General features: G+C 38.6%; 1 protein-coding gene across 2 annotated transcripts in view; it reads right to left on the bottom strand.

Annotated features, from left to right (window-relative positions):
- LOC126468076 (spastin) overlaps nucleotides 1–25,095 on the bottom strand; it is a 504,043-nt gene that overhangs the window by 46,569 nt on the left and 432,379 nt on the right. The window contains exons 2-3 of one of the 2 annotated variants that reach the window (XM_050096521.1): nucleotides 18,728–18,898; nucleotides 9,981–10,211 (exon numbers count right to left, since the gene is read on the bottom strand). In XM_050096521.1, the coding sequence (XP_049952478.1) occupies nucleotides 9,981–10,211; nucleotides 18,728–18,898 (402 nt within the window). The remainder of the gene's footprint in view (nucleotides 1–9,980; nucleotides 10,212–18,727; nucleotides 18,899–25,095) is intronic. The other variant, XM_050096522.1, reaches the window with a different exon arrangement.

Genomic DNA, 25,095 nt, shown 5'->3' with positions numbered 1-25,095 from the left:
GTATAAATTAAAACCATTAAGTATCTGTTGAATGTGTGTTACCTTTCTGAGATAAAGGTAATGTGCATAATACCATATGGTTATGATTAAACTTTCCCTATTAAACATGTTATAATGCAGAAAATAATTACCATACGAGTACCAAACTTGGAAGCATTAATGTCAAGGACATGAGGAAGAGAAATAAGGCAGAATCAATTCAACTGAAACACTTTTGATGTGCTACTATGGTGCTCATACTATTAAATACCGGTGCCACTCCTGCAACAAAATGGGCTCAATATGGCACCCATCAGTGTCCAGAAGAGTCAGAAAGTGCAAGATTGCATTCCGCACAGCAGATGGAAGCATGTCTGTAGATATGCTGGCTACCCCTCTTGATATGCTCAGTTTCAGATCAGTACATGTGTGAATGTTCCCCTGGTACACCCTGTCCTTCAGGTAGCCCCACAACCAGAAATCACAGGGAGTGAGATCACATGATCATGCTAGCCAAGCATTTGGAAACGACTGGCCAATAATTCAATCATTTTCAAATGTGTTTCGGAGAAGCAGGTGAGTTTCACGAGCAATATGCTATGGGGCCCCAACATGCATGAAAACTGTTGAGTTCAATGTGTGTCTCCTGTAGGATGGGTATGACATCATGCTGGTGAAGCACATCACAGTAACACTGGCCAGTCACACTGTACATCTGTGGTCCTTGAGCACCAACCTGTTCAAAAAACAATGGGTTAATGTTGAACGTAACCATGAAGCCGCAACATACGGTGATATGTTCACCATACAGAGTAGCTCCATGCACAGTGACTTAGAGGTGAGGATACCCAAACTCAGCAAGTCTGTGTGTTCCCCTCACCTGTCAGAGAAAAATTAGCTCTGTCTGTTCATAGGATAGTCGTCAACTTCAAACCTTGCGAGAATGTGGAGAGTGAAGTCAACACATCGTTGTGCATCGTGTGTTGCAATCTGCTGTATGATATGCATCTTGTACAGATACCATTTGAGAACGGTTTGAAGCACCTTCCGTTCAGTGTGCTACAGGATGTTCAACTGTCGTGACACAGTACGTGGATTGCCTGACGATCGGGAATTGCACACAGCATTGTTTGCTATAGCAACAGCAATTTCATCAACCACCTGTGGTGCAACTGGTAGTCGGCCTCTTCCCAGAGCGACATACAGTTCTCCATCTGATTCAAACAACTTCATCATGTTCCGCACAGAAGGTGGAGAAAGAGGACCCTTCTGTAATCCTTTCAGTTGACAACACTCTCGAATTGCATCTGCAGCATTACTGTTGTTTTGATAATATAGCTTCACCAATAATGGTTGGGTTGGGTTGGGTTGTTTGGGGGAAGAGAGCAAACAGCTAGGTCATCAGTCTCATCGGATTAGGGAAGGAAGTCAGCCGTGCCCTTTCAAAGGAACCATCACGGCATTTGCCTGGAGCGATTTAGGTAAATCAAAGAAAACCTAAATCAGGATGGCCGGACGCAGGATTGAACTGTCGTCCTCTTGAATGCGAGTCCAGTGTGCACCAATAATTTTCTGCTTCTTTTGTCCAAGCTCACGTTGACATGTCAACAAGTGCACTGCGACTGGTCAGATGTGTGAAACTTAGAATCACAATGACTGATCACAGCACCTGGTGGCCATAGTTGGAACTTGACGGTGGTGCTGTGACGCTTGGAAATCACGCAACCCACACTCTGCACATTAATGCTACCAAGTTGGGTACTTGTACGGTAATTATTTTCCACGTTATAAAGTGTTAAATAGGTAAAGTTTAACTATAACCACCTTGTATCTTTGGGGCCGGCCAATCCCAAAAATTCACAAGTGGTGCAAGATAATGCAGATGTCCTCTTCAAACACTAATAGGTTCCTGAAGGGGCAGCCACTGTGTGTGGCAGAAACATTTTTCATCTTCGGAGGATTCCTTTAGTGTCTGAATTAACTGAACCAATAACAGCTCATAGCAACAGAATGAGAATAATCACCACATTCCAAATCAAATTCACATTTGGATTTTTTTTTTCTTTGCCGGCGGGGGGTTGGGGGCACAGGGAGACTGCACTGAAATGCTACCATTTCACATTCGTTGCTGACAGGAACTAAATGCCAGAGCAATACAATAATTTCACTTATTCTAAATAAGCTGACATTGTTGAAGCTTGCAACACTAGATGGAATTATGTATACTTATTGTGAGTCTTTTTGGAATCAGACAATGAACCACAACTCAGTTTTCTTCCATTACCAGTTCCCAAGTTCATGTTTCAACAAATTTCCTATTGCTGCCTTCTTGTGTTTTGATCTTCATGTCTGCCAGCTTCCCTTCAATCTACATTCCTTAGCATACCTTTCCACAAAATTCAGGATTCAGATTTCATTTTCCAGTACTTAGCCATTGTATAAATTAAAGGAAGGTTATATCTGATGTATTCCAAGAGATGCAGTATTAGAAACACACTTTTCCGATTGTATACTGAGCTGACAAAAGTCACGGAACACCTCCTAACGTAGTGTCGGACCTTGTTTCGTCCAGCATAGGGCAGCAGCTCGACATGGCATCAATTCAACAAGTTGTTGGCGGTTCCCTGCAGAAATACTGAGGCATGCTTCCTCTACAGCTGTCCATAATTGTAAAAGTGTTGCTGGTGCAGGATTTTGTGTATGAATTGGTCTCTTGACTGTGTCTCATAAATGTTTGATAGAATTCATTTCAGGCGATTTGGATGGCCAACTCATTCGTCTGTATTGTCCAGAATGTTTTTCAAAACAAACGCAAGCAGTTGTGGCCCAGTGACATGGTTCATTGTTGTCCTTAAAAATTCCATAGTGGTTTGGGAAAAACTAGCTGAAGATAAACATTTACAGTCAATGACCGGGTCAATTGGACCAGAGGACGCAGTCTATTTGATGTAAACAAAAAGACCATACCACACCACCAGCTTGCACACTGCCTTGTTGACAACTTACGTCCTTGGCTTCGTGGGGTCTGCACCACACTCTAAACCTATCAGCTCTTACTAAATGAAATCTGGACTCATCCAACCCTAGGCCACAGTTTTCCAGTCATCTAGGGTCCATCCGATATGGTCACAGGAACCGGAGAGGCAACGTCGTGCCGTTGGCAAAGGTACCCGCGTTGGGTTATCTGCTGCCATAGCCCATTAACGCCAAATTTCATCGCACTGTCATAACTGATACATTCACTGTATGCACCACATTCATTTCTGCAGTTATTTCATGCAGTGTTGCTTGTCTATTAGCGCTGACAACTCTACACAAATGCTGCTGCTCTCTGTCACAAGTGAAGGCCATTAGCCACTGCACTGTCCATGGTGAGAGGTAATGCCTGAAATTTGGTATTCTTGGCACACTCTTCACACTGTGGATCTTGGAAAATTGAATTCCCTAAATTTCAGAAATGAAATGTCCCGTGCATCAAGCTCCAGCTACCATTTTGTGTTCAAAATCTATTAATTCCTGTTGTGCAGTCATAATCACATCACAAATCCTTTCACATGAATCACCCGAGTATAAACAACAGTTCCACCAATGCACTGCTCTTTTATTACTTTTTTACGTGATACTACCATTATCTGTATATGCACATATTGCTATTCCATGACTTTTCGCACCTCAGTGTAGATCCTTTTAAAGAAGACAAGTGAATAAAATCTCCTCGGTCTTCCAGACACGTCAACTGGTTACACACCCATGAGATTTTGGCTGACTGCTGCGGTACTGGCTATGACATCATCAGGACTCAATTCACCAACATATAAGGCAATGTTTCCCTCTCTCATGTGCTGCACCAGCTTTAACCTCAGTATGATCAGGTTCCACAGTGTGTTCAGCACTAGAAGAATGAAAGTGATTTGCAGCTTTCACAGTTTTTGTCTCTATAGCTTCTTTAATTACGTTATCCACGAAAAGATTAGACTTCACGACAGCAGAGGTGCCTGAAACTAAGCTACCCAGAGAAATTTGTGGTAGGTAAACATGCATTTGAAAACGGATATAAAATGGCATTCAATGACACCTCTATGATCACGAAGGCTAACAGATTTGGGATAGCCTAATAACAACAACGACACTATATAGATGAAAATGTGTTTTAACAAGATGCAGCTGAACATAGCGTGGAACATGACTATTGTGATGTTGAAGTTGACCTGGCTGTCGCAAGACAGAAACATTGTCTTATACAGTTGCTGACTGAGCACTGGAGATGCCACAACATGGCTGTGTAAGAATGAGGGCAGCAACCACATGACAGTCAGTTACTTTCTGAAGGTAAGTATAGGACAGTAATTCTCCCTCGCAATTTTAAAATCTGAGATTTGTCTTTCAGATTTTCCAGTTCTGCTGGAAGCCCATTGAAAATTAAACTCTTGATGGTTAGTAACTGTTATCCAACTAAACATTAACTCTGCCTCCCTGTATGGTATTAAAAAAGTGAATGTCATAGTTATTTTTGAATGACCATATAAACAAGTTCAAGTCCCCTGACACAGCTATAAAAAGAATAGCAGAGTTACTTTTTAAAAATGACCTACATGCAGCACACATGACAAGTTCTTTTTATAGTTTAGCTTTACTCTATGTTGTTGTAGACAAGTATAATAATGTATGGAAGCTAGGGGAAAAAGCTATTCTTAACACACAGCTCTCTAGCAAAATTGAAAGGGCAACCGGGCTTTATGCCCCCTTTAAATGACAACTGATCACCAGAAGAGTCTTGTAATCTCAATCAATAACAGACAGTTGACAAGTTTAGGACTGAATCCAAAATGTTGGTTCACAATTATGTGATTAAGGACTGACTCGTAACCACCATCTTTTCATGCCTTGTTTGCAGAACACAGTTCATCAGTATTTCTTGCACCACCATGATTTGAATCAGCTTCTTCGCGAAAAGCATCAACACGCAACCTGCATTAGATAATTATGTTAAAGAGTCAGGTAATGTTTCCACAGCCTTCAGAAACATTAGTAAGTGGTGCGTGTAGGTTTTGCGAATGGAAGTAAACACATAGGGTAAACAAAAAAATTAAACCCAAACATATAGAGATACAAAACAAACATGCTTATATACATCTAGTAAACACACAAATTAACTTCCTGGATTTGTCAAGAAGGGACACTTCCTTGGTAATCCGATCTTTAAGTGTTAAACATACCTCTGTCGTATTCACCTGGCACCCATGTCACCAACTAACTAATGCAACATTTTCAAGTGTTTCATTTAGTAGTAGTGTAACCAGTAGTTCAGAAGTTCAGCCATTCACATAAAATTATTAATGCTAGATCTGAGAAAAACAAAAGGTTTGTATCGCACACAGAAAGAATGATAGACAGTGGTCAGTTATGAGTAAGGATACTAGCACATAAATCTGTGATGCACATGTATTTATCAGAACACTGAATAGCAACTGACACACCAAAACTATGTGCATAACGACTACGAATTGGTAAAAGACTGCAGCAAAATGGAAGTTTGGATACCTGTGAAATAAGTTAAAACCAGAATTATGAATTTTAATAAAGTTTCGAGGATGATAGTGACTGGACAATTTAGTACAACTAGAATGTTCTGAAAGAAAAGCTTGGTTCTGCAGGTTAAAAAGTCAGTGAAAATCTACATCCAGTGCCATCTGAATGGCATGGTACGTTCGCAGCTAGCAGCAGACTTCGCCAAGGAGTGTGATACGGGCACTCAATCAAAATTATAATTTCTCCCAGACACAACTCTGATGCTATACTTTACATGAGTTTTTACACTCTCATGCTGAATAGAGCTGCAGCTAGCACAACTAGCTACATGAATGAAGTGATAACTATAAATTGGTGATCAATGGAGAACCAAATGAGTACATCAATAACAAGCTGTGGATTTAACACCAGCCAAATGTACTCACCTCAATCTAATTAAAAAACCATTTCCCAAATATCTATTTCTATGCTTTATTTTAAGCTGTACATTATGAACAACAATGTGATGTTTTAGATTAGCGATTTTCTCTCTGTACCTTAGATATGTATTTCAGCTTATTCACTATCAACATTGGGTGCCTACCATATCTGAACTAGCCAATACCTGTTCAAATGTTTTGTTACTTAATCAAATTAGTGCTATCTAACAACTAACATGGGGACTAAACAATTAACAGTTTGCCATATTCCTTTTAAGAGTGTGTTTCAATGCTCAATCAAGTCTGCATGTGGCATTATCACTTGAGAAGAATTATCTGGTGATAGATTCAAGGTGACAAAATGAACCAATGAACAATAGAATGCATTTTTATGATTATTCTGACTGGTTGTATTTGTCACAACTGACCACACAATGTGGCAACGTTGAACCATCCTCACTATTTCCAGATTTAATGTTCATTAAAGAATAGCACATTCACTCATAACAGGACCAGCTGAGTGGGAATTTGGAAGACAAACATTATGGTAAGTTAATTCACGGACAACCTTGGTGCAACACATCTTATGACTGTGATGATGGCAAGTCAATTTGTGAATTTCTTTTTTTAACCTAGTCATCTCACTTGACGGTTCTGCAACTCTACATCCTTTGAGGGGAGAGTGGCGAAACAGAAAAAACTACCTGCAGAAGTGGTACACAAAGAACTCTCCACCACACGATAAGGTGGCTTGCGAAGAGTAGCTCTAGATGTAGGTATAGAGAAATCAGGAGATGCTATGAAGTGAAAGATAAAATGTCTGCATTATATAATGCAGTGGAGGAATATATTGCCCAAGTAAACTTAACATGGAGGAAAAGTATAAATTTTGAAAAATCTTTCCCTTGCCTTCCTTCTCCAATTACTGATGAAAGAACACTTGCCAAAGACTATATTTAAGCATAAAGACTATTCTGTTCCATGGTGACAGATTGGTACAACAACCTTCTTATAAGCTGATTGTAAAAACAGTCAAGTGTTGCAGATTTGTACTTTATTTATTATGGTTTTTGCGCAGGTAGGGCTTCATCAGATAATCTGTCAGTGCACAGGGAGGACAAAGTTATAAATAACTGGCATGGTCATATTCCATACGACCAAGACAATGTAACAGTGTAAGTGCAGAAAAGAGATGAAGTATGAAATCTAGGTACTCATGTTAAAATTAATGCTTGGTGCATCTGTCACTTTGAAATTTATGCCAACAGCATATGTGGTGGCGGACTAGTACAGCAAAGTTCCTATATATATTTTATATATTTAGAACATTACAACTGTGCTCCACCTTTCAGAGTCTAGTTTTTACCATTAGATGATTCCTTTCTTTCAAATGCCCTTACTTTCTTTTACTTCTGTTTGCCTTGTTTTAGCGAAACTTTACTTTCCCGTGCATACAGTTTGACCACATTCTCTCTCTATTTGTACTTTTCCATATCTCAATACTGATAATATTGTCCCACCCTTCACCCTTTTCAGTTCACTATATCTGCTGTACAACTTATTTCTTTTATTTAGATTTATTACATTCATATAGTTTAGATATTTGGTTACCCAGTTTTATGGTATTTGGATGTATGCTAGTTTGACTATGTTCTTTTTTTCTCTCTGTTCAACCATAATCACTAACTCCGCTTATCATGCCACACTGTGCAGTGCCCTCTCCTTCCTTCTGCACTAACTAACTTCTTAGTCAACACAGCTACATCTACCAGAGTAGAAGGAGCAGCGACACTGCCTTGTATGGAGGGGCCCACGTATTTTCACGTAGGCATGATTGTATTCTCTTCTACTATGACTGCTTTAGTCATTGTAGCTAAGTGAACTGCATCTCTCTCATATTTCTTACACATTTATTTCATTCTGTTTTTTCATCACCCAAATGACGTTTATTTATTGTTAATTTCCAAAATATTATGTTCTTGTGTTCCTATCAATGTGACTTATACTGATGGCATTAGTTTTAATGTGAATACCAAAGATTTTATACTTTTTCTCTTTTCTGAATTTATCTGCTACATTGTCTTGATAGTATCTATAATTTTGTCCTCCCTGTGCACTTTCAGATTATCTAATGAAATTCTGCCAAGTTGAAATGTAATAAATTATAAATCTGAAACCTAAGACTGTTTTTACAACAAAATATAAGTGAGCACTGTTTTCAGTGCATTTCTGTCTGTGACAAATATTGAGTTACATGAAGGATATGGTTTTATAGCAGTTAACAGCAACAGTAATAAAAATTAATAAATAATTAGTAATATCAACACCAATAAAAAGAAGTATAGTGGTAACAAAGTTTCATACATGCAAATTGTGAAACTTTATGCTTCAAAATAAGTCATTGGTTACAATACATATGTGAGGATAATTCATTGGTCACAAAACAGAGAAGGCACCAAGCAGTGGACAGGTGCATAGAAAGAAACAAATTGCCTAGCTTTGAAACAGAAACTCCTTCCGAGTACTACATATACTGAGGGCCCCTCCTACAAGTTGTTAGACACATTTTTCTGGTATTTCACTCTCTCTCTTCTCTCTTCTCTCCCCCCCCCTTTTTTTTTAAAAAAAAGAATGTGCCCAAACAAATACTTCTTATCACATCTTTCATGATGGGACACCCAGTTTCAACAGAACATATCAGTTTGCTTCCCTGTAACAAACAAAATTATTATTTTGTTTTATCAGTGTGTGTGTGTGTGTGTGTGTGTGTGTGTGTGTGTGTGTGTGTGAGTGAGAGAGAGAGAGAGAGAGAGAGAGAGAGAGAGAGAGAGAGAGAGAGAGACTGGTACTGATCCTAGCTGAACTGTCCTCTATACAACATTATCGTTCAACACAGTCACCAAGCATTTGTGCACATTTGCATCATAGCTGAACCCTGGCATCAAAACTAATTTGAAAAAAAGCAAGGTCTTGCTTCTGGACACATTGTTCTCAGAATGATTAAAATTGTTGACTGAACTGTAGCATGCCTCCCCTCAAACCACTTCCTCAGCACATTCTAGACTGGCATCTGTGACAGATGTTGTCTGCCACACACTGCACAGTTTGTCTACTGTGTCCATTTCTTCATTATGAGACTTCTTCACCCAATACTCTTTCCACGTGGACGAGGTTGAAACAGCTTTAAAATCGAGAAGCAAAACCCAGATTTATTTCCGCACTGGTTTTGATACCTGGGTTCAAATATGGCACAAAAGCATAGTGACTATGCTAAATTATTGTGTGTAGAGAAGGCGCGCGCACGCCTCCCCCCCACCTCCCCCCCCCCCCCCCACACACACACACACACACTTTAGGGAGGTGGGTGGGGAGGGAGGGAGGGAGATTATATATATTCAAATCCAGAAGACAGCGAGAGGGGGGGGGGGGTGCACTCTCTGCAGAAGGAGCCTATCTAAAAGCTAAGTTATTCAACATTCCTTCTTTCTATGCTCCTGTCAGTTTGTCTGCACCTCTTCTGTTGGGTGACATATTGATATATCCTAATGTGCATATTATATTTCATCCTAAATTCTCAACTGATGCAACTTTGTTGTAAGTTACTATTAGCCACATGTGTGAAGATAAATACATGCCAAAATAAAAACAAAATGAACTTTATTACACAACATTAAATTATGAAAGTAAAAATTATAAAAAAGGATTTGGGCATTCAAAAATGGTGGAAAAGACAGCTGCCAACCAGATGAAGTATTGCCTTGCTACATCACTGCCTAATTATACTGGAGTATCTGACAAGCAGAGTACCATCTCAAAGAAGTTCTAATGTATCATTTTAATTTGTATAATATCAAATGACACATCAGACTTAGCTGCATTCAAGTGACTATTTACAGCCCAGCAACAACTTTTGGGTATTTATTAAATGAATTTTGCTGTACGAAAGGCTATGCAGGAGTTAGTGGCACAAGCATATTAAGCATGGTTATACATTTCCACTAGCGTGAGGTGTGGCCCTGGTAAAACTGTGCTCTGCCTCAGTCAGACGTGTACCTTCAGAGGGGGCAGGCTTGCCAGAAGAGGGAGGCAGCGAGGGACTGGCGATGGGGGGCTTGACTCTTGTGGCAATGCCAGGGCCTCCATTGAGAAGAGGCTCTAGGGCAGGAGTGGCCAAAGCTGTGGTAGGAGGATGGGAGGCCAACCGTGTTCGGGGACTGCGACCTGGCCTCTCGGTAGCTGTGGTGGCTGGCGTTACTGCCAGTTGTTTCAGATGTACCAGCCCAACTAAAAAGACAAATGAAAATCAAACTTAAACTGAAATGTTATTGTAAACATGCAAACAGCAAATAAAGAAATACAAAAAATTAAGATGATAACATAATTGATTAGTGATAAGAATAATAAGATAATAAAAGAGTTTGGTGACATCAAAAAGTGTTATCATCGACACTGTCTGTAAAGTTATGGTGATAAATAAAAATGGCATGCATAAATAAAACGGAGAGAAAAATTTAACTAGCAAACCTAAGAAAGTAAAAACACACCTCATTTTTTTCTCATTAATACTTACGAGTGACCACAGACGAGATACATTACAGAAAATTTGCATCATGTTGGAGTAAATTTTAAAAAATTGTCACCTATTATTTCTGTGTAATCTGCATAGCCTAATATATGCACCTGCATATAGTGACTGGGTAAAGTGTTTTACATAAAAATCTATCTTATCTGCAATGGGTACTATTACAAGGGTAATGGAATTAGCTGACTGACTAACACAGGTGCCATGTATTCTGCAGATGAAACATAGAAATGAATTACTACTGTATGCAAAGAAGTATTTTGGTGAAGTTAATATCTAAAAATAATGAACATGCATGAAGCATGGCCATATTAATAACAGAATATCATTAGAGCTTCATTATTTAATGCTTAGTCAATATTGGTATTGACGGAAGGATGGGGGGAAGGAACTGTTGAGGGAGACCCAGGTTTGATTGCAGAAGTGGTTTCAGTGTCTGTAACCACAAGCTGTTCACAGATCCTGGCAGGTCCAGCAGTATTGATCAAATGCCATGTCATCCTCTGCCAATGGTGTCAATGGATACAGTATGGAGGGGCTACGGGTCAGCACATCACCCTCCTGGCTACTGTCAGTTTTTGTGACCAAGGCCATTACTACTCAGTCAACTAGCCCCTTAAAGTACTGGGAATTCATCCTGGGTCCTCCGCATGGCAGTCAGCCTTGTTGGTAAGTGGATGCTGGACACAGTAAGAATGGACTGGCATGGAGAGCTGCATCAGACTCATCTTTGCACAAAATATAAAAACAACGTTTGGTTAGGCAACTCAACAGTTTGAACACTTTAGAGGGTGATGCTTCAAAACCAAACAGCACAAAGTAATTCTTTCACAGCAAGTGATTTCAGTTACAGAAAGAAACTTCGTACAGCTTCTTAATTTACAAAAGGAAATATCTTTAGCGATTTTTCGGTTAACAATCTTTTCCAATTTTTGTACAACATATTTCTCATCCAACAGATGAAATGCACCACCTCTTTTTTTTTGGTGTTATACAAAGCAATTCTTTTCCACTTTCTTTTTAATTTCCTTCATTGTAGATACACTTCACTCTGCATGCTTGGCAAGGTTATTAAAATAAAAACCATTGGAAGGTACTTTACATGAATGATCTGTAACATGGGATTTCAGCAGAACAGAAACACTCTCATACATAATGTACACATATGTGCCCAAAGAGACACCTGTCAAGACTCCTTAACAGATAAAAATATACAATCCGGAAGCCTCAAGGTGTTTCACTGATCTATACGAATTCTGGGTAACAAACTGTAGCATACATACATACATACAAAAATTAATGGTAATGCATCTTCTGTTTTGACTAACAACACACCCTTTCTTTGCCTCTCTGAAAAGGAAGTTTAGGCAATGGAGTCATGAACCTCCATCTACCCTACAAAGAGTGTAACAAAGAGAAAAAAAACAGAGAATATGTCCATTTTTATTGATGTTGTGTTGTCATCAGAATACCGATAAATTTTCCGCAGTACAACTCCTGATAAATAACTGAAGAACTGACAAATACATGAAAATTTTCAAGCTATCATTGATCAGGTTTGTATACAAATTGACAGAGCCTCATAACGGCTTATATTCCTTCAGTATTGATATCCCCCCCCCCCCCAAAAAAAAAAGAAAACTAGAAATGACATTGTAACTGCTTTAGTGTTAAACTACTGTTAAGTGGTCGACTGCAAAGAGTGATAGTAATTTACATCGACAGACCATAGTCTTCCAATTCTGACTCAATGATGAGAACAGAGCAGAGAGTCAAATAAGTGCTTATATAGGAAATAATGAAATACTGCAACAGTGAAAGCTACACAAAACCATTTAACATGGTTATTGAAAATTTTTATAACATATTATTCTGAAAATTTTCTCTGCTATAATAGTATTCAAACTAAGATGAGAGTCTAAAAGAACCTGCGGGGAAAATGCTGCTGCCGAAGCACAAAAAAATGTGAGTATGTTCCCATTTATTTATAAGATGTGAAAGTCAAGGACAGTCCATTAGAAGAAGTCAGTGAATATATCAACCTTGGCCAGATTATAAATATGAAAAATATGAAGGGAGATGTAAGGCCAGAAATCTATTGACTCATCAAGCGTGGCTGGCAAGCATTTGGAAGGAACTCAACAGTATTCAGATAAAAAATGCCAGTAAATCTGATGAAAACAGTATTTGATAAATGCATTCTTCCTGTGCTGACGTATGTTTGCAAGCCATGAACACTGAACTCATTTACAAAAAGGAAGCTTAGGACAGCACGGAGAGCCATGGAAAGATCAATGCTGGGCTATACAAGAAAGGATAGGAAAAGGGCAGATGACATCTGGTCTGTGATGAAGGTTATGGACGTCTTAGAGACAGTAGGCTCCTTGAAATGGCAGTGTGCTGGCCACGTCGTGAGAAGAAAAGACAGCAGATGGATGAAGCTAGTACTGGAGTGGAGTCCAAGAGAGCATCGGAGGCCTAGAGGAAGACCACCGGATAGATGGGACAAAGATATCAAGAAGATCACTGGTAGCACCTGGCAGAGAACTGCCAAAGACCGTTCCACTTGGAGAGGACTGCTGAAAGCCTACCTGAATCCACGACTTGCAGAGGCCACATCATTTAGTGATTGAATTGGATGATTATTATTATTATTATTATTATTATTATTATTTAAAATACTGACTGAAAAGTGGTATACAAGCTGTCTCATCCTACTTTCCTCAGCACCCTTAAAATTTCTCCGAAAAAATTTGGCATGCAAACATATTCACACTTTTTCAAACATGAAACTCACCTCAAACTTCCACAAGCTCCCGTAACTATAATTCATTCACACCCACTGGTCCATCATTGTAAGTCTCCCATACCCATCCACTCCCAATTGCCCTTCTCATTTACTCATTCAGCTGAACTCATTGTCTTATCTCTCTATATATATCTCTGTAACTGTCTCCCACGTCATAGCCCCAATCCCCTACATCTGTTCTACTATCTCTCACTATCTCCCTCTTGTTCTCTCTTACTCCTATCTCATTCGTCCCTTCCCAATGCTGCTTTCTCTACTCTGTATCTCATTATCACTTGCTTCATCCACTTCAACTTCCTCTTTCTTCCCTCCCCCTGGCAGTGTTTCTCTCTCTCTCTCTCTCTCTCTCTCTCTCTCTCTCTCTCTCTCTCTTTTCCTAGCATTGTTCTCTCACTGTGAACTATACTCCACTGCCACTGTGTCCATCTCTTTTTCTCACACTTTCATTGTCTCCTTCATTCTTTCTATAAAACAACCATTGTCTACTATATTCCAGTATCTATTAAATTCCTGTCTCTTTGCCACTGCCACTCTCTTGGCATAAAAAAGTGTGAATATGTTTGCATGCCAAAATTTTTGGGCAAATTTTTAAATGTGTTGAGGTAGGTACAATGAGGCAGCTGGCACCCCGCTTTTCAGTCGAGGTTTTTTTTAATAAAAAGGAACATATTCACATTTTTGTGCTCGATAGGAGCATTTTTTGGTGGTTCCCTGATTTTCCTTGCTGCAGATAGGCAGGTAACTCATAATGAAAAAAACTGCATTGATCACTAAAATTTAGCAGTTTATACATGTGAAATTGAAATCACTCAAAATCAATTTTATTCTCAGACTGGATTTTATATGCTAAAACAACAACAACAACAACAAAACAAAACGCATGTGCTTCATACTACAGCATGGGGTTCCCGGATGATTTCTTTGTGCTACATCAGCCTGTAGCTACATTTTTGCCCAACACTGGATTTTAGGCAAATATTTTATATGTACAAGTAGGGTAAATTTGAACCTCTTTATCTTGGAAATGGGTAGAGATATAAAGAAAATTTTCAATATTGTTCGAGGCTGAGCTCTCAAGAATATATCACAAAAAATTTGGTCATCTGCTGCACAGCAATCTTGTTGGACTTCTTAGCTGTGTTTTTTGCCCGCTGGTGAAGGCAAAAACATAGTACAAACTCTTTCCTGGGATTTTCCAACAAACTGGCCATGAACTAATGGTGCCCCAAAGACCACATCAAACACAAAAAGAACCAACTGATTTGCTCGATTCACCTAAGCTAGGGGAAGTGTGCAATATTCATACTTTGCACTGTGATGTAGGGTACTTACAAAAAGATGATCCTTCTGTTGGTTTTACAAATGGTCCCTAGCCCAAGGGCTACCCAAAACATATGACCCTACTTTCTTATCACCAACAGAACCCGAGGTATGAGCACCAGAAAATTGCATTTTTATATGTCGCGTTTTTTAACATATTAGGTATGCATGCTGTTCCATGCATCCCGATTTATCACTGAAACTTGCATTGTGTGGTATAAGCCAACTGGATTGAGACTGAAATAACATAGCTTTCTAGAAAACTGCTAAATTCTTTGAAAATCATACAGTACCCAATTGCTTTACAAATGTCACCTACTTACCTCTACAAAGAGTATAAAAATGCATTTCATCATAACATTCTGAAAGAAATATTATAACACAGATTAAAACATTATTAACTGATTATAACTTAACTGAAACACCATATTCTCTGTGTATTGCATGTCAGGAATGGGGAAAGTATGAACAACAAAAGCAAGTATTAAACTAGAAAGCTTGAAACACCATCACTTATGCAAACTAATCACTAAGCAGTTGAAATGTTGTTATGCCTGAAAAATCATCAGCTATTCCACTTACTATACTAATCTATATGGTCATTTCCTAAACTAAACAGAGCCCTATGGGCAACACCCAATGATATGTTACACAACTGCCCATACTTGACCTTTCTTGTAGTGCACCAACTTGCAGGGTGGTCATAATTCTCATCTTCTTCTTCTAGAACATACAGGTATGCCAAACATTGACTTATTTTGTCAAGAAAATAATTCATGCCTTTTTTATGCATATTAATTGTACCAGTGACAATATTAATTCAATGCTGAACAATTTAAAAAATTTATATATAACAGTATACACTGTAATAATGTATCATCACTTAATGTATTCACAACAAAATTCCATATATATTTGCTATGTTGCCTGTAACTGTAAGACAACTACATGGTTAGATGCTGAAAATAAGTGAGCAGCAAAAACTGTCAGACATATTATTAAATTATAAACACTATTTATAGTGAGTAGCAGAATGCTGGTAGGTCATCTGAGACAAAAACTAAATGTGACGACAGAAGTTACAATTTGCTGGTGCACAGAGTGAGAAGTAGCTGAACAATAAGTAATTTGTTGTTGTCATTGTCATCATTTCTATCATACTGTAGTATTATCCCCTGAACTATTATACCCAAATCTTTCCATGTACTAGAAAATCATTTTTAAATAAACTAACAGACGGTATACCCCATGAACCATGGACCTTGCCGTTGGTGGGGAGGCTTGACTGTCTCAGCCATACAGATGGCCGTACCGTAGGTGCAACCACAACGGAGGGGTATCTGTCGAGAGGCCAGACAAACGTGTGGTTCCTGAAGAGGGGCAGCAGCTTTTTCAGTAGTTGCAGAGGCAACAGTCTGGATGATTGACCGATTTGGCCTTGTAACACTAACCAAAACGGCCTTGCTGTGCTGGTACTGCGAACGGCTGAAAGCAAGGGGAAACTACAGCCGTAATTTTTCCCGAGGGCATGCAGCATGTGCATCAAACCAGTCTCAGGACTGAATACCACCACAACAACAACAACGGTATGCAGGAGTTGACATACATAGGAGTAATGTAATTTTGGATGGATGAGGGAGGGGTTGGGACAGGGGAAAGAAAAGGAACCTACAATGTTGATGAGTCTGAATAGTGATGCAGACAATCTCACAATTTGATTTTAAATTGACAGCCTCCCTTTCCACACATCCGAGTACTCTGTACAGAGGTACTTTGGAGAGTGTAACTGAAAATACATACATTCTAGCATATATTAACTTCAAATTATCTTTTTTGTTTATAAATATATATTTACACATTTGTAAAGGATCTCTCTCGCAAACAGAGTGGTCTACAGACTACTAAAAATGTATAATAATTACATTTCCAAACAAATTCGACAATTTCTTTTTAAGTCAAGACTCTCGACAATGAGGGGGAAAAGAAACAATAAAAACTGAAAATTTTGTTTCAGTATGGGGAGAAAAATGTAGGGGGCTCTCAAAAAGAAACTCTTTAACTTCCTCAGAGTTAACAGTTTACTGCCTGAAGAATTTGAAGGAACAAACCTAACTTCCTAACCAAAAATCACAAACTCTGAGGATTATGAAGAAACAAGGAAAGAAATAAAACATTATAAAAACAGAATTATACTAAGATACTCTAATTAAATTAAATAAGCTGACTCATTTATTTGACTGTTCTGGAAATCATCTTAAATCGTTAATTATGCAGCTCAACACATGCTTTTTCCTTCTTAAATTTCAGTATTCTTTTATAAAAACAGAAATGAAATTCAAATAATTTGAATACCCACTAAAATGCTCCATTTGAGTCGTGTAGTACCACACTGTACCAATAAATACATACGAACACTTGAATAATTGTTTTTGTGTGTTTAAGAGAATGTGAAGGCAAGTAAAAATTGGTTACACTGTACCAGCAAAATGCCACCATGTCAATGCCTAAGTTCCCTTACTTGACTAGAAATGTCTTGCACGCTTAAATTTACATTAATTGATCTCCAAGATATGTTTTTCCACTATTACAAAGATGGGTAGTGTCAGTCGATGAAATTAAACTCTTTGTAAAAATTATTGTCACACCCAATTGCACAGGCGTAAGAAATTTAGCCCGTGTAAACTTTGATCCTATTCTGATATTATGGCTTATGTAAGGGTTTGTCGAGGCCAGAATTTGGAGGCATCTGCCATCTTGGTGGTAGCTGAACAAATGAAGAAGAGTAGGTGGTTTGAGCTACTTGGTGGCCAATCAAGGAGAGTAGAAACAGGAGGAGGTGGCGATGATGTGTCTGCCTGGTCTGAAAGCTGGACAGCTTAGGTTTAGTCACTTTCTAAAATGACTAAACTGTCCTCTACTCCCTGAAGCATGGCCAGCAGTAACCAACATGTGACACCCCCCCCCCCCCCCGCCCCCCATGGCTCCTATGGGTGACCTATGGAAACATGTGGCTGGCCAATCCAGCATAGCGATGGCATGACACTAGTTCATTCAGCAAACAACAGGGAATGTGGCATGATACTAACGCTTACAGCCTCCATCAGGAATGTATGCCACTGGAAACATGGATTGATAGCTTGGTTGCAGCTTCAAACATGAAAGAAAATTTAGATGGTCGATAAAATATTCATAGATTACTCCTGATAGCCCAGTTTGGCTAAGTTTCCTGTACAGACTGCTCTGTTAAAAGGAACTGCACAAACCTTTGGTCACTGGGATTTACTTAAAATCTTAAAAAAATGAGACATTCCAATGCCTACAACAAAAGGTGGACCACCCTCCCCCCCTCACACACACACACACACACACACACACACACACACACACACACGGTAAAATCATATTATAGGTTAAACAATGTAAATAACCTATGAAATTATTCCAGAGAGGCAACTTAAAGAAAAGGGTGAGGGTTGGGGACAAAAAAATAACTTAGGTACAAAAATTGTAAGTAAAATGTAGTGCATAAAGGTAATTTTCACATCTGGCTTTCTGTTCAACATCAGTTTAAGGAACAGAGAACAAAGAAATTTTATGAAAATTCTGCAAGTGATAGTCAGGGAGAAACCATTCAAACTAAGAAGCAACCAGGAGACAATAATACAAACATGTTATACTGTCAATTTAAAAAGATGAACTTCATGAAACAAATAGTTAAATATTATGGGTGAACAGATATAACAAAATATTGATATCACAAAGCGGACAAGGCAAATCAAAACTGGTCCAGGACTGGCAAGGCTATACAACATCAAAAATAAGTCCTTTTGGTGCCGAAATTTGACAAAGACAACAACAAAAAACCATTTTAGTGAGTTCGTTTATTTTCTCACTGCTGTGTTATAAAAATCACTGATAGGGAAAAAACAGTAGTTTTACATAACAACGTTTTCAAAATTTTAAATGAACACTACATTTAAAGACTCCACTATGGACAGGAACAGTATGTGTCACACAATTCTTAAGGAGGACTGAATACTTGTCACTTCACAGTTATATATATAACATAACATTTGTTTGTAAACATACCCAGGAAATCAAGACGATCTTTGGCCATAGCCAAGTTGGTCTTCATTTTTTCATGAAGTCTCTGTGCTCGTTCCCACACTTCACCCTTCCCTCCAAGACAGTCTACTGCTATCCCTTTCTCCAACTCAGATATGCCCTTCTTGTACAGCTCGATTGCTACCTCCTTCTGACCTAGAACATGAGAAACATGAATGTAAAAAATGTGGACATGCACATATAGTATTTACACAATATTCATCATACCACATTACGCTCTTCACAATACGTTAAATTCATTCACATGCAACAACTGGAAGTATTCAACAGGCACATACAACTGAAATTGAATTCATATTAAAACCTGAAAGTTTATATTCCTATGAACACTACTCTTAAATTATTGAGGGTGTTTATTCTCTTACAACTCTCAAGTGTTTTCACCATTTGTTAGTTTCAAATGCAGTACATTGGGTAACAACCACTGTCTAAAACAATTTCATTGAATGAAGTCTTAGTTCGCTTCTTACACCAAATGGAAAGGCATTACTGTGCATATTACTCGTTTATGTTATGTATTCTTTACTACAGAAAAAAACAATTTACTTGACATGGCCATTCAAATCCAAGTAGTGCCTTTCAGATGTGTATTTTCTGCCATAAAGGCTCAATGGTACTGACATTAACTTGAAATATGCCATGATAAGAAGTGATGGAGACATATTTCTTTGTTAATGCCTGCTGGCAGCCTGTTCAAATCATTTGAACTGGAACAGAGCCTAATTCTGGATCAAGATTATGAGGTAAGATCTATGCAGAAATCATATTTTTATCTCATATTGTTACTCCATAAATTGCATTTCAATTTAGTCCCACTAAGCAGTAACTTTTAAGTGAGTGTGTTGTACGCATCGCACAACATTTCCATTAGCTGCATTATCACAGAATATATTTCCACAGGACAGCAGAAAAATTCGGCTAAAGAGGCTGGCTTAGTCTTCACGTCAGTGCAAGGAGATTGTTCCAAGTTCAATACATGCCAAACCAAGCCTCCTAAGAAATTATTCTAGTGAACATTTTTTAAGTCTAAATATAGTCTCTTTATTTTAGTATATGATCATTAATGGCTATTTGAGGCATCACAATAGTATGGTATGGGTGAGTTTGTAGGGGTGTTTCTGAGAATGTTTCATTTGACAAATTCTTGAATGTAGAAACCATATTTGTCAAAGAGAGGTGAAATATATGGACCAAATCTGTGTAATGTCTCAATGTGGATGGTGCACTGAATATAGGCAGGCCTCTACTCATTTGAATAGTACATTTTCAAACACTGTAACGAGACATTCCTGTGCTTCATTTGGTATTTGAAGATTTCAGTCATTACTACTCATCTCTCTGTATGAACCTTTAGGTGGTAGTTCTTTGTTTACAGCTATTTTGCTGACAATTCTACACTCAGAAATACAGTGGGAATGTCTGAGACGGGAAGTTACGGTTCGTATGTACAGAGAAAGGACATTAACTAGTGAAGCACAATATACTGAAATTTATGGACTTAATTTATTATGATTTAGGACAGTGATTCATGATTGGAAGTGATTCATGGGTTGGCTGTGAAAGGAACGTGAAAAACATGAGAAGAAGGGACAGGAGATATGACGAGTGTCAAGACAACAAGGACTAACATTCATGCTATTAGAGGGAGCTGTAGAGGGTAAAAACTGTAGGGGAAGATAGAACTTTGAATATTGCAAACAAATAAATGAATACATTAAGTATCAATGCTAGTCTATGACTAGAATTTCTCCACTATATTTACTTGCATTCAGTCTTGCAATTATTTGGGACAATATTTCTCCCCCCTGGGCTGCTATTGATCTTTTGAAAATCATTTTGTCAATATTTTGAGAACAGAGTGTATTACACTTATCACTTGAGAATGGCATAATAAACAGACAGACGTGATCATGTTGAGTAAATACATTTAGTAACAGTCCAGGCAGAAAAAGTCCTCTTGCTTAGCCTGCTTCAAGGTCCAATTCTAATGTTGAAGGTGACACATATCTCATTTGTGCTACTTATCATTATTTTCTTTCTTTCCTTAAACGTCAATCCCTACTCTGTGCTCAGCAAATTGCTAATTACATTCAACAGTTTCTGTAATTCTTTCTCATTTTCACTGATGACGGCAATGCCATAGGTAACCTGATCACTGATATTATTTCATCTTTAATTTTAATTCTAGTCCCCAACCTTTCTTTTCTTTCTGTCACTGCTTCTTTGAAGTACAGGTCGAACAGAAGAGAAAAAAGACTGCACCCTTCCTTACTCCTTTTAAATCCAGGCATTGGTTTCCTCTTGGCTCTTTTTACATATTGTATATTACCTGCCTTTCCCTTCATTCTTACAATTACTTCAAAAATTGTACATCAGTTCTACTGACGATAAAGCCAATCAAACTGCTAATGCTCTGTTTAACATCTGAGTCCAACTTTTTTAATGTTCCATTTAACTTCTCAGTTTAATTTTTTTTCCTCTTTTTTCTGTGAAATGTTTTCTGTAAAGTATGAATTGACTTTTTGCTTTGGGAAGTAAAGCTACAACGGGAACTTCTCAGTACCATAACTCAAGTGGATCCCAGTAGATCATCTTGTCACAAAACCACTCATTCTTCAATCAGGGCCATAAGTACAGTCGTGAAAGCCTGTCAGCAGAGACATAAACCAAAATTCTGGTATACGAAAGAAAAATTTAAAACGCACTATTTTTTTAAAAATACTTTGTTGAAGCAAAACGTAACATTTGACAAAATTCCCCACTTTATCCTTATGTGAAATAGCTATTTGTCATTACATCATTGCACATAACAAATACTTCACACTATCCAAGGTACATTGTGATTAAATACAAATCGAATTACTTCTTACGATAATCATTATTTACCTAGTATGGCAATATTATGTTCAGAAAAAAAACCACAAAAAACTAATTAATTAAAAACCTGAATAATGTCACAGAAAGTCAAATAATATCTAATGCAGTACTGGAAGACAAAGCAATACTGAATAGATGGTTTCGAAGAAGTACTTAAGTTTCAGTGTTCATGTAAAGCAGTAAACTGCCAATAAACAATATTTGCTTAATGATCCAAATTCTTATATTACTTAAATGGGCTTTCCTTCATTCTTGTAGGTGCAAAATGGACCATTATTTTATAAAAAATAAATGTCACTGCTCTTTCATTTTTTTTACATAACTTGAATGCTTCTGCACCCGAGTGCAATTCAGTCTTCCATAATTTTATTAGCACGATCTCTACGGGATATCATGTAGCAGGCTGAAGAACATTTGTGGTTTCTACATTGAAAGATGAGTTAGTTTTCAGAGCATGTTTTATGGAGAGACATGGTATACTGCTTCGAATTATGCCAGTTAACATTTTCCAACATTTGTGTTACACTCTCCTGCCAATTAAACAAGCCTGTAATCATTCACAGCACATTTATCCTACAGAGAGTATTACCAAACTAGACAACCATTCCTGACTCACCGGTGAATGTAAATAACTTTTTAAAAAATATTTTTAGCTTGGAAAAAGAATGCTCAGCCATAGATCCTGTTTAAGACATCAAGATGGCTTTAAATAAAGCTGGCAAGAAAACTTTAGTACTTCATTTTTAAAAACTTCAACACAGGTGGCAGATATGAGAGAAGTTTATATTGCTACGTACGAGTGGATAACATACTTGATTCCTTAAAACCAGGTATTTACACCGAAGCGCCAAAGAATCTGGTATAGGCATGCGTATTCACATACAGAGATACATAAATGACAGAATACGACATTGCGGTCGACAACGCCTATATAAGACGACTATGTCTGGCACAGACTCTACTAGCTAGGGCATAACTACCTATGGCAAGCTAACATATACCCACAAGCGACAACATAGGCAAGCCCCTGCATATCAGCTACATTGACTGAACATGTCAGCTGTTATTGAAGCCGACAAACAGGCTACAGCAGGAAAACAGACAAGCTCACACGCTAACACACAAACAAACCACCAACACTACCCTACACTGCGAATCCGATATATGTGACCTATCAGACACTAAACGACAATGAACCTAACTGCTACAGGTTTGCTGACACTGACAGAAGCCAACACCGGCACCGAACAGCAGTCGCCGAATAACACTACTGCACAATGTTGAAGGTATCCGTTCGCATAATCCCATTACACGAATTACTAACAAAGCCTATGCTTGCATGACCTGTCGCAGACAGCAAGAAAACCACTACTGCTCTTACAATTCAACCCAACTATCACAGCGGTTTTTTTTTTCCCTTGGCTCTTGCCTTGGCACTTTTTCCCTTTGCCCTTAAAACCGCTACCCTTCATTCAACTTTCTACCCGATCTATTTCCAGGTGAGCGTGTATTAATGGAAAAAAAGAGGCTCAATTGTTAAATAGGTTACTGCTACTACAATGGCAGGTTGTCAAGATTTAAGCGAGTTTGAATGTGGTATTACAGTCAGCGCATGAACGATGGGAAACAGCGTCTCCAAGATAGCGATGAATTGGGGAGTTTCCCGTACGACCATTTCACGAGTGTACCGTTAATATCAGGAAACCAGTAAAACATCAAATCTCCGACATCTCTGCAGATGGAAAAAGATCCTGCAAGAAGGGACCAACGACGACTGAAGAGAATTATTCAACTTGACAGACGTGGAACCCTTCCGCAAACTGCTGCAGATTTCAATGCTGGTTCATCAACAAGTGTCAGTGTATGAACCATTCAACAAAACGTCATCGATATGAGCTTTCAGAGGTGAAGGCCAACTTGTGAACCCTTGATGACTGCACAACACAAAGATTTATGCTTCGCCTGGGTCTGTCAACACTTGACATTGGACTGTTGATGACTGGGACCATGTTGTCTGGTCGGACGAGTCTCATTTCAAATTGTGTTGAGCATGGAGACAACCTCATGATCCATGGACCCTGCGTGTCACCAGGTGACTGTTCAAGCTGGTTAAGGCTCTGTACTGGTTTGGGGCGTGTGCAGTTGGATTCATATGGGACCCCTGACACGTCTAGACACGATTCTGATAGGTGACACTTTGTAGCATCCCATCTGATCACCTGCATCAATTTGTGTCCATTGCAAATTCTGATGGACTTTGGCAATTCCAGCAAGACAATTTGATACTCCACACATCCAGAATTGGTACAAAGTGGCTCCAGAACACTCTTCTCACTTTAAACACTTCTACTAGCCACCAAACTCCCCAGACATGAACATTATTGAGCATATCTGGGATGCCTTACAAAGTGATATTCAGAAGAGATCTCTAACACTTCGTACTCTTACGAATTTATGGACAGGATTCAATGTGTCAACTCCCTCCAGCACTACTTCAGACATTAGTCAAATCCATGCCACGTCACATTGTGGCACTTCTGCGTGCTCGCAAGAGCCCTATATGATATTGGGCAGGTGTACCAGTTTCTTTGGCTCTTCAGTGTTTTTGCAAATAAGTGTTACTAGTAATTTACATCCCATTACGGGCTCTGTCAGCTCGTCCTCACAAAGCTCGTCAAAGTGCTTCTCTACTGCTTTAATTACTTGGTTAAGCAATTTGCACTCAAAGGCCCATCTTTCACAGATGTTGGCAGCCTTGTCAAGTACTTTTTTGCACTATCCTTCGATGCTAGTCTCTTCTGAGAGCAACCGAGTGGTATGTCACAGTGGTAAGACACTGGTTTCACATCCCAGATGACAGCAATTGGAATCTCCAGCCATCCATCCAACCATCTAGATTGGGATCTTCTGAGATTTCCACTAAAATTGGGTGTGAAGTAACTTCTGAGATAGTGCTTTGGAATCCACACAGGCGATTTCCTTAACCCATCCTTTTCCTATCCAAGTTGACACATGTCTCTAATGATCTTGTCGACGGCGGGGCGTTAAACCCCAATTTTCCATCTTTGTTTCTGTCAAAGCCATTCCTGAAAAATGCCATATGCAGCTGCAAATGTCCATAATGTCGGACTGCAAGGCCTTAGGTGGTGTATTACTTCTTTCTAATGGTTTACATCGAATCTCAAAAAGGAGAAGGCCATGTTTAAAGACCTACAGCCACACTTTGTTTATTATATTTCTTATTCTTAAAAATTATGTTTGTCAGAGCCTTAAGAACGTTAATGAATCTCTTGAGTGTATAGATGGTTTCTATCTGCCAGCCTAACACATTGGATTGTATGTTATCTTAGATCAACTCAGGTAACAAGAAAAACCATACCACCAAAGTGTGCTGCTAGCAAAAAAAATCTGTACATGTTCTCAACCGTTTCAAAACACAGGCCAGTTTCTTGGTT

This window comes from Schistocerca serialis, chromosome 1 (assembly GCF_023864345.2).
Source record: "Schistocerca serialis cubense isolate TAMUIC-IGC-003099 chromosome 1, iqSchSeri2.2, whole genome shotgun sequence".
In the NCBI taxonomy this organism is placed as follows: Eukaryota; Metazoa; Arthropoda; class Insecta; order Orthoptera; family Acrididae; genus Schistocerca; species Schistocerca serialis.
Note: the sequence above shows the minus strand (reverse complement) of the source record. Positions and strands in the feature narration are given on the sequence as shown.